The sequence below is a fragment of the Felis catus genome, chromosome B1 (assembly GCF_018350175.1).
Source record: "Felis catus isolate Fca126 chromosome B1, F.catus_Fca126_mat1.0, whole genome shotgun sequence".
Taxonomy (NCBI): Eukaryota; Metazoa; Chordata; class Mammalia; order Carnivora; family Felidae; genus Felis; species Felis catus.
This window is the reverse complement of record NC_058371.1, coordinates 84,229,635-84,244,060: the sequence shown is the minus strand read 5'-3', so window position 1 is coordinate 84,244,060 and position 14,426 is coordinate 84,229,635. Positions and strand designations below refer to the sequence as shown.

The window sequence follows — 14,426 nt, the reverse complement described above, 5'->3', positions numbered from 1 at the left end:
TGTTGGTAGTTACCAAACAGTTGGGTTAACTGGAGGCAGGCAAAGATGAAGTAAAATCCCTGGAGAAAAAGTGAATTCTCAGATCCCACTAGGAAACGTGAAATGCACCTTGTAAGCTAAAAGAAAATTAGGAAGCAGGAAAGGACATGTGTATCAGTGAGTGTAAAACTGCAATCGGTAGTAAGTAAACTAATTCTGTGGTCTGCATGGACGTTTACCTCCTTTGTATGAGGAAGCAGTGATGACATGAAGCCAGCATGGGCTCGTTGAGAAAAGTCACATCATAGGAACTTCATCTCCTTTTTGACAGGACTTACAGCTGGGCATATTAGAAAAAAGTTTTCAGAGACATAGAGTGTTTGGCCTTTCACAGGACATTTCATGGTAACCTTGTAGAAGACAGAGAAATGCAGGCATGCAACAACATGAATGGGAGAATATATCGCTGCTTGAACACACATCCCTAAACAGTAGTGATTAATAAGTGTACTTCAATGCACACACACACACACACACACACACACATTTAGTGATGTGCTTCAAGGGTCTGTATTTATTTCTGTCTTGACATCATTTTTATCTTTTACTTGTGCGAATGAACAGAAAATAGTTGTGAAATGTGAATAAAATAAACCTGAGTTGGACAGTAGATATGATGGATGAGAGAAATAGGTCTTTATTAGAGTATATTCAAAAGTGCAGCATCCTGCAGTCATGGGTTTGCACATCCGTCTCTTCAGTAGAATTGAGACAGACCGTGTCTTAATCTCCTTGTGCCCCTAGTATTTCATAATGTCTAGCACACAGTGGTGCTTAAAAACTACTTGAATCTTGAAAGCCTGAAGGATACGTGAAATTTACCGAGGTTTTTGGATATCATTGGAGGCAGTAGTAAAATGCAGCTGTCAAAACAGTTAATGTGAACTTAGATATCATTAATAGAAAAATAGTATCTGAAAGTAGGAAAGTGGTCCTCCTGTGTTACTCTGTGTTGGATGCTATTCCTTTGAAAAATGACCAAGGAGTGGCAATTCAAAAAGGACATGAGGGTTGCTTTCAGGTAAGTTAGACTATAATGTGGAAAAAGGAAAGTAGATTTGTTCTGTTTGTTATACAGAATTAGACCTAGGCCGGTGGGTAAAATTAAAGGGAACATATTTAGATCAACATCTGGAGTATGCCATTCTAGAAAATAAAAAATGGTTTTCTATCGGTGGAGATGTGTACCACAGGCTACGTGAAAACTGGCAGAGATGCTATGCGTAAGCTTCTTAACACAATTTAGGAGGTTTAATTACATAATCTTTAAGGGCACATTAAAATCCAAGATTCTAATATTCACTGATTTTATCTGTGAGTCTTCAAGTTGTTACAAAATTAAAGGCATGTGGTCCCATGCATACAGTGGATGCTTGTAGATGCTTACAGTATGCTTAAGTTGGGTGCCTGGGTGGCTCAGTCGGTTAAGCATCCAACTCTTGGTTTTGCCTCAGGTCATGATCTCACAGTTTTGTGAGTTCAAGCCCCACAGTGGGAGCTTGCTTGGGATTCTCTCTTTCTCCCTCTCTCTCTGTCACCTCCCCACTCATGCTGTCTCTGTCTCTCTAAAAATAAATAAATAAAATTAAAAAATAAGCATGTCAAAATGTAGGGAAGTACACAAAAATCTTGTTCATTAAGAAAAGCTATGAATATATATAAGCCATGTAGGTTTGGAAAGGTATTCCATTATTCATGTTCAGAATAGTAGAGAATGTTTTACTTCTCTCAACACTATTTATATTAGCTCTGAAAAGAAATTTATGAAGTAAGATATAGTGTAAAATCCTGGATCTAAAATAAACAAAAACCCTTTAAACCTCCAGATTTAAAACATTATTAAATAAATACACTGCAAAAGAAAAATGCACAACTTGAAACAATATCTGCAGGTTATAAACATTTAAAAAATGGGAAAAGGTAGCAACAAATCAGAGGACCATCTGTTTAAACATGATATGTATATATGTATATGTACATATACATCATGATATGTATACATGATATGTATATATGTACATATACATCATGATATGTATACATGATATGTATATATGTATATGTACATATATATCATGATGTACATGATGTACATATACATATATGTACATCATGTACATCATGATGTTATACATATACATATATACATATACACATACCAGCAAAACAAACATGAGTTACAGCTAAAATGTAAAAATAAAAGATGGTGATGAAGAGAGGGAAATATGTCATAGGGTTAACTTACCCTATGAGATTTCAAAATATATCTGAATATAAAACACAATAGTCAAAAACATATGAACAGAAGAAAAATTCCAGAAATTGATGAAAAATATATGCAGAATGTAATATAGAAAGAAAAAAAAGCCAGAACAATAATAAGTGATGTGGTAACAAATGCCTAACAGTATTTACAACATCACACATTTCAGTAAATTCTGGATGACTCAATCATTTACTGAATCAATTCATTTATTAATCATAAAAAGAAAAGAATGAAATGGTTTTTCCACCCCAGTGAGGAGCTGGGGATAAAACTGGGGCTGTTGAAGAAATGGATTTTACTACAAAAAATAATAGTTTGAAGTACAGAATTAAGCTATATGATGTCAAACATCACTAATAACTAGATAAATTACAATAAGTTACAAATACAGTTATAATAAATTGCAAATTACAATATGATGTTTTTCACCCAATGTAGCATGAGATCAGGGAAGGCTGTAGTTAAAAGGGTGCTTGTAGATACTGCTGGTGAGAGTTTCTGTTGCTAAAGAGATACCTACCCACACACACTTGGTTTCTACATGCCATTTTCTAATAGAAGAAACCAGAGTTCCCTGGAAAATGGCTGAACCTAAGGCTGGGGCAGGAAAATACAAATGAACCTAGAATACCTCATGGTGCCAGAGGGTAGGGGAGTGAGTGAGTAAAGGAAAGTAAGAGAGTCAGTATGAAAGAAAACAAGGGAGGAACTAGTCTGTGCACAGAGGAACATGTCAGAAGGCTACTGAAACCAACCTGAAAGAACTCCTAACTCCAGACAAGTTTGAGCCTGAAATAAATATTATAATATTATTAGATTATAAGCTAAATGATAAAATAAGCATTCATGAGTCCACACTGATATAAATAGAATTGTATAAATGAATACATGGGAGAGAAGGGATAACTCTTCCTTATAAAATAATTCCACTTCCAGCAATCTAACTTAGGGGGAAATATAGAAGATGTAGTTGAAAACTTAAATGTTCAAAGATGCTTTATGTGTTAATATAATAATGATTAAATTTCTAAAATAGTGGTTTCTCTTTTGATGAATTAGTTTAGTGTCATAATCACATTTTTAGAAATGTTTCTCAAGAAATATTCATGATATAGTAATAAGCAGGATATCAAGAAGTGCCTCTGTATTTACAATGAGTACTCCAGTTTGCTTACTGTGTGTGTGTGTGTGTGTGTGTGTGTGTGTAAACATAGGGTATGTTCCAAATGTTTATGTCTGATTGAAATAAAATAAAAATTATACATAATCCTATTTGTTGTTCTTTGCAAATTTTCTAATTTATTATTTTTCTAATAAAATTTAAAACTACATATAAATTGGGGGTACATATAATTAGTGAATGTGTATCTCAAATATCTGTATGTGAAATAATTTTGAGGGTAGTGTAGGTAAATGCATGACTTTAAGTTGTTTGCTTTATATTAGTTCAAAAAAACCACCATTAATTTCTCTATTGCATTGCTTTATGTGACAAAAGCCAGGGTAGAAACTAAAAATGCTTTTTTCCTACCTTAACAGGAAGACTATAATGACAACAAGAAGTATTTTAGGGGCACCTGGGTGGCTCAGTCGGTTGAGCGTCCGACTTCAGCTCAGGTCACGATCTCACGGTCCGTGAGTTTGAGCCCCGCGTCAGGCTCTGTGCTGACCGCTCAGAGCCTGGAGCCTGTTTCAGATTCTGTGTCTCCCTCTCTCTCTGACCCTCCCCCATTCATGCTCTGTCTCTCTCTGTCTCAAAAATAAATAAACGTTAAAAAAATTTTTTTAAATAAAAAAAGTATTTTATTAATATATTATTATTATTATTATATAATAAAGGTATATTATTATTACATAATTGATTGGGCTAATCAATCACAGTCCAACTATGCAGTGCATCCATAAGTATTTTAAGTAAACTTGAGCACAGATTTATCTGTAAGACATCTATTTATACATGTTAAGCATCTTTTTTTATGTAGCACTATCCTCTGCAAAACATGCACTCTATTTGCAATTGTGTAACATGTTAAATGTAAACAAAAGCTTTAACTTTGAAATTATTTTATGATACTGTATTAAATCATTATCAGACTAAAGTATATATTTTATATTACACATTTAAAGTATCTTATTTCCTAAAATGTTTATAACATAAAAAAGTATGGATGAAATAAATATGGATAATAAGTTAAAGATAAAATCATTTAGGGGGCACTATGTTGTAATTTGACTCTAACCTTTCACAGAGCCAATCAAGTTGTGAGTTCTACATTGAGGGCAACTTCTATCTGGTGTTAGATTATACCCAAAGAATGCTTCACATTCAAATGAAAGTGATTCATCTAGTCTTACCAAATATTTATCTGCCAAATATCTTTACTTCTGAAAATGTAATTCTGATCACACAGATATAATCTTCTGATAAAATACAAGATATGGAATATATATATATATATATATATATATATATATATATATATATATAATTTCAAATAATTTAGAACTCCGTTCTTATCAATGAGATGTTTCAGGGAATATCAAAACACATGTGGCAGAATTCAGTATCCTGCATCTTATTTCTAGTAAAAAAAAGTATTATGCCTAGGGGCATCTGGGTGGCTCAGTCGGTTAAGCATCCAACTTGGACTCAGGTCACGATCTCATGGTTTGTGAGTTCGGGCCCCACATCAGGCTCTGTGCTGACAGCTCAGAGCCTGAAGCCTACCTCAGATTCTGTGTCTCCCTCTCTCTCTACCCTTCCCCTGATCACGTTCTCTGTCTCTCTCAAAAATAAAAAAAATATTAAAAAAATTTAAAAAAATAACAAAAATATTACGCCTTGAAACCCATCAATGGACAGAACAAGTCACTAAAATTGATTATACTTCTCACCTCATTTTCTGGAGCGTGGTATAGTGTCTGGCTTACAACTGATAGTCAATAAATGTTCAATTAAAGAAAATGGAAGTATACTACGTCTTTATGACATAAGTTATGACTTGCTTTCATTTTGATTCATGTAAAAGTTATGGAACTGACATGAATCTAACTGATATTAGATCCATTAACTAATAAAACTGATATTATTTAAAAAATAAAATCCCCATATATAGTTAAAACAAGTAGGTATGAACATAAAGAACATTGGTATAAACCTTCCCTTGTGTGAATCTTCTACTGAGGATGAAGACCATCGACAGTAAGAAAACTTTAGAAAGCCACAGTTTACAAACATAATTTAGAAATGGTTCTACTGTTAATCAAGTGACGAAAGATTGATGTTTCATATAATTAAACTCCTGATGAAAATGTGAGTAATGAAAAATCAGGAAAACAAATTGGGAAAAACATAAATTTAATTTTATAAGTATCCATATTTTCTAATGACTCATTTTCTTAAAAAGGAAATGTGGATTTCAGAGGAATACAGCAGGGCAATACTGTTTATCCTCTCCAGATACTTAAGATACCAAAAGGGCTGGGGCAACCTGGCACTTTTGTAAAAATTAATCAAATTAACAAAAACATTTTTTGATATAAAAGCCGTGTATAGGGACACAACCATAATTAAATTTTTGATGATCATATTTGCTAGTCAAAGTTGTAATAAGTCATACTTTTGAAAGTATCTATGTATGTGGAGAGTGTGATGCTAAGTGAAATAAGCCATACAGAGAAAGACAGATACCATATGCTTTCACTCTTATGTGGATCCTGAGAAACTTAACAGGAACCCATGGGGGAGGGGAAGGAAAAAAAAAAAGAGGTTAGAGTGGGAGAGAGCCAAAGCATAAGAGACTGTTAAAAACTGAGAACAAACTGAGGGTTGATGGGGGGTGGGAGGGAGGAGAGGGTGGGTGATGGGTATTGAGGAGGGCACCTTTTGGGATGAGCACTGGGTGTTGTATGGAAACCAATTTGTCAATAAATTTCATATAAAAAAAAAAAGAAAGTATCTATGTATGTGTCTGTGTGTATACACAGATATATACACCTAGACGTGTATGCATGTGTAAGCATGTGTGTATACATGTATCCATGAAAACCTAGACTTAAGGCAAAAAGCATTTTTTCATACTGCATTCTTTTCAGGAACCATTATGAGATACTGTGTCCTGATATCCCTAGAAGTTTCTCAGAGTTTTAAGAGCAGATGCTTGTTTTGCTTCCTAATAAAAATATGGAGGAATGTGTCAAAATAGATTAAACTATGTCAGAGTCTTTAAAAGAAAACACTGTTCTTTCAAGGAGGTTTTTATGTAGCAAAAGAAAAAAAAATGAGCATTGCTAGCAGTTCTGAAAACACAACTGAGATGCAACTTGATAAATAGCCTTCTATCATCTAAGTCAGAGCAGTGGAAAAGCATGCTATCAGCACTTTCATCAAAGGCACTATTGACTCTTCTTTTTCTATCTCATTTTATCATGACTTTCTCATTTTGTTTACTCAGTCAGTGATTGGGAAAAAATGACTCCTTACCCCTTGGATGAGTTATGATGGAGTCCACTAGAGAAGGGTCCTCTTCTCCATCTTTGCTGCCATCGCCACCGCCTTCACTGCCACCATCTCTTTCAATCAGTTTATCCACCGTGGCAATAATGCAGTTCAGGCTCTTCCCCACATTGGCCCACACCCTATCCTGAAAAGAGCATGAGCATCACTACACAAGTTTATTGCAAATACAAGATGAGGCAAAATCTGACGAATCCACATTAGAGAAGCATGGGAGGAGCAATGATTAGAATGCAGATGGAGTGATTAGTTCTAATACTCCCATTAATTGGGCCAGACTATGAATATACAAGAAATCTGTTTTCCCTTAATAAAGCAACACTTAAGTGCCATAGAGTTTTATTTAGTTCATTATTTTTTCTCTGTCATAAAGCAATGATGAACTACTATACAATATTAATCCATAACTGAGCACAACCTCTGATATCTTAAACTGGACATACCTATATTCCTTATCAACACTTAGTAAGAAAGAAAAAAACACAACAATATTGTTAAATAATAATCATTTGTCTTCAAAATTCTTGTTTTTCCTCTTTATTATGATAATATACATAACATTGTTTACCATTTAACCATTTTTAAGTATACAGTTCACTGGCATTAAGCACATTCACATTATTATACAACCGTCACTGTTTTCCATCTCTAGAATTTTTCATCTTTCCAACTGAAACTTTGTACCCTTTAAAAGTGAACTCCCCACCCTTCTCCCCCCAGCCGTTGGCAACCATCACTGTACTTTCTGTCTGTATGAATTTGAAAGCTCTAGATAACAGAAATTCTTAAATTCATCACCTCTACCAGAATGACCTAGAGAATTAAAATGCATATCCTTCGCGCCCACCAAGTCAATCAGAACTACTGGAAAGAAGGCACTCTAAACTGAAATTTTGACAAGCTCCTCAGGTACTTGTAACCACACTAGGTCTGAGAACTTCTACATGCTACAGCCATGTAATAAGTTACTGTGCTTGATTTATTTCTTGGAAACAACCCCAAACACTAGGGGACCTCCTTGTCACCAATCTTACCAATTCTGATTAGCATCTGCTTTGGTTTAGGGCAATTCATGACACTGAATTCTGTGATTTAGAAAAATTGTTATTCTCTTTTAAAATTATATTTAAAGTTTACTTATTTATTTATTTTGAGAGAGAGAGAGAGAGAGAGAGAGAGAGAGAGAGAGAGAGAGAGAACACATGAGCAGGGGAGGGGCAGAGAGAGAAAGGGAAAGAGAATCTCAAGCAGGCTCTGGATTATCAAGCACAGAGCTCAATATGGGGCTTGAAATCACATACCATGAGATCATGATCTGAGCTGAGGTCAAGAGTGGGAAGCTTAACCAACTGTGCCACCCAGGAGCTCCAAAAGTTATTTCTTAATAAACATTTTAAACATAGTTGTCATCATGGTAGGCTCTCATCTGTAGCTTCCTTTCTTGCTCCTTTCACCACATCATTTAGATGGAGTCACTGACTCCACATCTGTGATGGTTAATTTAATGTCAACTTGATTGAATCACAAGATGTCCGGATAATTAGCTAAACATTATTTATGGGTGTGAATATATAATTATAGTACTTTTTTGTTAGTTTTTCTACTTAATTTTGCTGGTTTATAAACAGATAAACTAATTTGGGGTAAGATAAATCTAGGAAAAAAGAACTATAGTTGAGTTTAGATTATTTGATGGTTATCTTGTATAGACTAAGTTGAATAACATAATAAACAAATATGGGGGTTTACAGGTATGCATACTATAGGTGGTGAGGAAAAGTAGAACATTCAAAGTTAAAAGTTTGAGGCCCACTTGTAAGTGACATGCTACCTAGGGAAAACTGCCTCATTTCTGGGGAACCACAGTTGGTTCATCCACAGTTTAGAATAATAATTCTTGCCCTGCCTACCTCACCATGGTGCAGTGGGAGCCAAATAATATAGTCTCTATGAAAGTGCTTGGAAAATTATTATAATTTGGAAAAATGACATCCTATTTTGCTGGCTTTCCTAAATGAATCAAGCTTGCTTTTCATCATTTTGTAATCCTGAGTGTGAGATATGCTATTAATCATAAATAATCAGAATAAAATCTCCGCTCAGGGCATATTTATTCTACCGAAAATTGAAAGCACTTTCCCTCTAAGGGAAACTAAGACACCAATCACATCTATAAAATGCTTTATCCCTGCTTGTTGTCTGAGAAAAGGAGATGGTGTAATCCCTGAGTTATGACCCAGGAGATCTAAAGAAGCTCACGTTTTCTGGGATGAAATGTAGGGAAACCTAAGCAAGCTGAGGTCCTGACATCACTTATTTGGGATTTGGTGAGAAGCTTACATTCCAGACTGCAATAACAAACCTAATGGAACTCATTCTGAATATGTCTTAATCACTGCCAAGGACTGCATCTTTAAAGCTATTAAATTGAAAAATGAAACAACTCTTTGGCTAACACTGGGAATAAACTCTGTTATTAAGGGGAAAAAAGGGAAAGGATTATTCTTAATTATCCAGATTAGCTTTGCACATGAGATAAATTTCAACTCTCTTTCTGTTGTCAATGTTGAGAAGAACTTTATATTTTGATCAAAAATCAAAATAAGATTGCATGCTATCTTTCTTATATAAAGTAATATAAGGAGTTAACCAACTTCTTTTGATTACATCTCCAAGAGCCTGAATATAAGAATATATAAAAGGATAATTTTACATACTAAAACTATATGTTCTTCCTTTATACTCACCTTGGGTTATAGGATTGTATTCACCGAAAAGGTAATATTTAAGCCAGTAGAGAGATCTTTATTGGCATGAGGTGCAGAGTGAAGCATGTTCACTGAAGGAGACCAACAACCATATAGTAAAAGGTTAGGTGGTAAACAGTAGAACAACACTGAAGTCATGAAATACTTAGAGGACACTCAAGCTGGGAGTGAGAAATTGAGCAGTTTCTTATGCAAGACCAATACACGATTCATACATAATCATTTTTTTTTTATTGAAGACACACTCAGCAGCAGCCCCTAAGTAGATTCATCCTGGTCTTTATCTTTTGGAGAGGAGATCCTGCCCAGCTGGTAGGGAGAGAATGCTGAGCTTTGACAGTTACTTCTTTTTCCTTTATGGCATCTACAAAGTAGATTAAAGTTATGGATTTACACTGCTGTCTCTAATACTAGTCCAAGAGTTGTTTGAGGGTTGTGTCTTCACTCTATTGCACAGGGCATGAAGGAAAGGCAGAGAGAGAGAAAAGGAGCAAAGAAGAGAGGAGAAGAGAGATGACTCCAACCCAGAGGCAGATTGAGGCTGTTATTTATTTTCATCTGGTATAATGAAATGAGCTAATTTACCTTCCAAACTACCACATTAGATCAACATTATGGACTTCATCTTTAGAGATGAGGAGACTTTAGGAAAGAGATGTTGGATAACATGCAACATTAAAATGGTATATAATAACTAAATTAGAAATTCTATTTGATTTCAAAGACTTGATTCTTCCCCTATGATTTCCCACAGAACTGTGGTATACAGTAGGAATTCTTTGTGAGATTACTAAAACTCTGTGGACAAGCTAGATATAGGAAGGTCAAGAGAGGGAACCACAGGAAGGACCAGGCAGAGGTGTCTGTCACTTTACATGAGTAAGACTAGACATCACTTATCTAAGACTTGAAAATGAGTCCAAAGGCAAGTCACTAAGAGATGATGCTGAAAAGGACAGGCTGGTCACATGTGTCTTTAAGTTGAAATAAAGAGGAATATACAATCAAAGATGGAACAATCACTTGGTTAAAGGGTCAATGAGCTTAGGTCAATGGACATAAGTGGCTAACATGAATAGAAGACAGTGTCAACATCAAACCACTCATGTGACCGGGATATAAAACAACGAATGGGGTATAGGGAGAAAATATAATTCAATTCCTAGGAGATAATTATTAATTATTCTCAGAAAAATCACTATTCTGAAATTAGAATGCTAAAAATGGGGATGCAATATTCTTGAAGGGAAACCTTGAATATCTGATTCCCACCCCCCCACCCCAAAGAAAAACATTTTCCATAGTATCTCTGTGAAAACATTCACATGAAGGAAAATAATCAGCAAACTGCATTCTTATTCTGATAATTTTCATGAGGACAGTCCATGTAGGAGCTTCACTTTGCTTAGATTGCTGGTGTGGCTGGGGCCTACCTACTCCACTTTCTTCCCTACTAAAATCACTTTCTTCCCTACTAAATTTTTTTTTCAGACTGCTTCCATGAAGTGGAAAGGATGGTTAGTGAAGGGAAGACAATGGAAGCATAGAAATGTGGCTATAGTACATGGTGCTTCCATACCTCCCTTTTTCAGGAGACAGATACTACTCTAGATCCTACTTTAACTCCTCAGCTACTTGGGGGGTTTCAAACCAAAACCAAAACCAAAACCAAAACCAGAACCAGAACCAGAACCAAAACCAAACCAAAAGCAAAACAACAATCTGTCAGAAAAACAGATTGCTGGGGTGCCTGGCTGGCTCAGATGGAAGAGCATGTGACTCCACCTTGGAGTTGTGAGTTCAAGCTGCATGTTGGGCATAGAGCCTACTTAAATAAACACATGAATAAACCTAGAAAGAGCAAAACAGAACAAAACAAAACAAAACATAAATACAGATTGCTGGGCCTTCCCCCACCCCCAGAAATAGCAGTCATTATTCTGTTATGTCTCCTGTTGAATGAAGTAAGTAATGGAAAATTGGTGGGTTACAGTCTAACCTTTATTAAATGGAGGCTAACTGGTGTCCTTGACCTTAATGGAGCCTTAAGACAATTGAACTTCGTCAAAGTGAGTGGCTATAAACTATTTCTCAGCAATGAGGGCACAAAGTCAGGGGAACTAGTAGCAATATTTAATCCATTCTGAGTCAGGTGCTGATTTTGGTCCTTATTTATTTCTGGTTTAGGACCTAAGTTAACATGGAGGCCAAGCCCAGTGGCAAGAGGTGCACAAATTTAATGGATGTACTAGTGAGTAGTTAGTGAGACTTTGCACCTGGCAAAGTGAGCAAAATGGTGTTTGTTCAGCGTGTCACACATTTATGAGCTTGGTGGCATCCAAAAAATTCTTGACCCCTTTGGATCAGCAGTTAACTTAAAAATATAAAAATAGAGGGCACCTGTGTGGCTCAGTTGGTTAAGCATCCAACTCTTGATTTCAGCTTAGGTAATGATCTCATGGTTCTGAGTTTGAGCCCCATGTCAGGCTCTTGTGCTGACAGTGTGAAGCCTGCTTGGCATTCTTTCTCTCTCCCTCTCTCTGCTGTTCCCCCATTTACGTGCACATACATGCTCTCTCTCTGTCTCAAAAATAAATAAATAAACTTTATTTAAAAAAAAATTTTAACGTTTATTTATTTTTGAGACAGAGAGAGACAGAGCATGAACGGGGGAGGGTCAGAGAGAGGGAGACACAGAATCTGAAACAGGCTCCAGGCTCTGAGCTATCAGCACTGAGCCCAACGCGGGGCTCAAACTCACAGACCACGAGATCATGACCTGAGCCGAAGTTGGCCGCTTAACCGACTGAGCCACCCAGGCGCCCCTAAATAAATACACTTTAAAAAATATATTTAAAAAATCAGCAATGCTTAGCAGCTGATCAGTTTTTCTAGGACCTATTTTTGATCAGCAAGAATGTGAAGACTAACCCAGAACTGAAATGGGGTCCAAAGTAGCTTTGTTGTGTCTATATTTCTACACATAATTTCTCACTTGTCATTACCAATTTTTGAGTACTTTGATTAGAACCAGCCAGTGAATTAATAAGGCCAATCACATCTTCAAAGAGAAACTTCAGTGTATCCTTGAGTCAACTGAGAGTAATTTGTACTCAACTGGCCTCTTTCCTCAACACTGCAAACCTTCGCTCTTTCAAGAGCTTGATAGCTCTTCTCTCTGAATCTTAACTTTAAGAATGTTGGGTAAAAAAGGAGTTGCACTTAAAATACTCTATGGCACAAACTGATACACGTATGGCCCACAGTAGGTAGTACACACACACACACACACACACACACACCTGCACAAATACATATATAAACATACACATCATATCCTGTAAGAATAGCCAGACATGTGATATCCATCAGAATCGAGATAACCCAACCTTTGCTTCCTATTGATTCTCCTACTGAGCTTAACCTAATTAGTCATGTAAAAATCCCTGACCTTTGTTTCCAGATCATCACACTACTGACCTCACCCTGAAATTCAGTCCATAGTCATATAAGTGAGATTCTGATAGTGACTATTCTGTAGTATTGACCTCCCCATATTGTCCTGGTCTGGCTCTTGGCCAGACCCATCCTATCAGCTATCATACAGCCAGGTTTACACACGAGTGTACATTCACCCTCATCAATCACCATGCTCATATCATCAGTCCTCTGATCAAAAGCAGGCTTTGTACTGCAGCAAGTATTCATTCTTCAGCCTGGAGGCACTTCTGCAGTTGTGTCGACCTACATATCTCTTCTTATTTCTCGTTAATCTTCAAAACGAAAACTTCCCCAGGTCAGTCTCCTTGCTGTCCTAGAAACATGCTGTTAATTAGCTCAACATATATTTTCTGGGCATCTGCTACAAGCTTGCTGAGTGCTGAACATCAAAGATATGAAGGAAACCTTGGAGGACCTAATATTTCTATCCTGACACATACTGCTTTTTATGCTTGGAATGCTTTCTCTCATCTTCCATCAATCCAGATTCTCACCTTTTCAAGTATCATCATCTCCAAGAATGGTTCATTCTATTCTATCTCTGCTTAACATTTTTTTTTCTTTCTAGCAAACTCTATGAGGGGAATGACTATTATTTATTAGTCCTTTTATTCTCAGGTGCTAGGAGTCATCAGGTAATAGATAAATAAAAGAATGAATAAATGAGTGAATGAAGAAGGAATGAAAGAAGGAAGGGATTATTTTTTTCATCTTCTCCAACCTTCATATAACTTCTCTCTGAATATTTTCAACATGTTTAATGTGTATCACACAACCACCTCCATTCTGGGAAAGATTCCATGTCTTTCAATATCTCTTCTTAGTTTATGAGTGCTGGCCATTCACTTCAATTACATGATATGGCTTTTGAGGCCAGGAGCCATATTTTCTACTTAATTTACTCTCCCCCAAGAACCGATAGCATTATTGTACACTTAATTAACATCTGTTGATTGACTAAACAACCTGTGACTTACAAGTAAAGGGATACAACTATAGTAAGTATTATGACATACATCTCCAAATTAAAGTTAGAACCAAGCTCATACTCTGATTGGCTGTGTTCCCCACAATAAAGGTCACATCATGCTAATGCTTTCAATTTGGTGAAAACATTAAATAAAGCATTTGTTTAATAACAAAAAATCCACTGATTAAGTAAAGCTCTTAATTTTAAATTGGTAATTGGATGTTATCTGCACACCATTAGCTACACAACTAGTTGAATTATATGACATTATCAGTTGGTGCGTTGCATATAATCAATTTTCAGGATTGACTTTGTTTAACAGAATGTTCCCTGATATATCAAGTTAGTCTGCCTAAAAAATACCTC

At 35.9% G+C, this 14,426-nt stretch overlaps 1 protein-coding gene across 11 annotated transcripts in view; it reads right to left on the bottom strand.

The window, feature by feature from the left end:
* INPP4B (inositol polyphosphate-4-phosphatase type II B) overlaps positions 1–14,426 on the bottom strand; it is a 764,537-nt gene that overhangs the window by 103,234 nt on the left and 646,877 nt on the right. For all 11 annotated transcript variants that reach the window (XM_045055824.1, XM_019828926.3, XM_045055818.1 and 8 more), the window contains one exon: positions 6,789–6,948. In XM_045055824.1, coding sequence (XP_044911759.1) covers positions 6,789–6,948 — 160 coding nt within the window. The remainder of the gene's footprint in view (positions 1–6,788; positions 6,949–14,426) is intronic.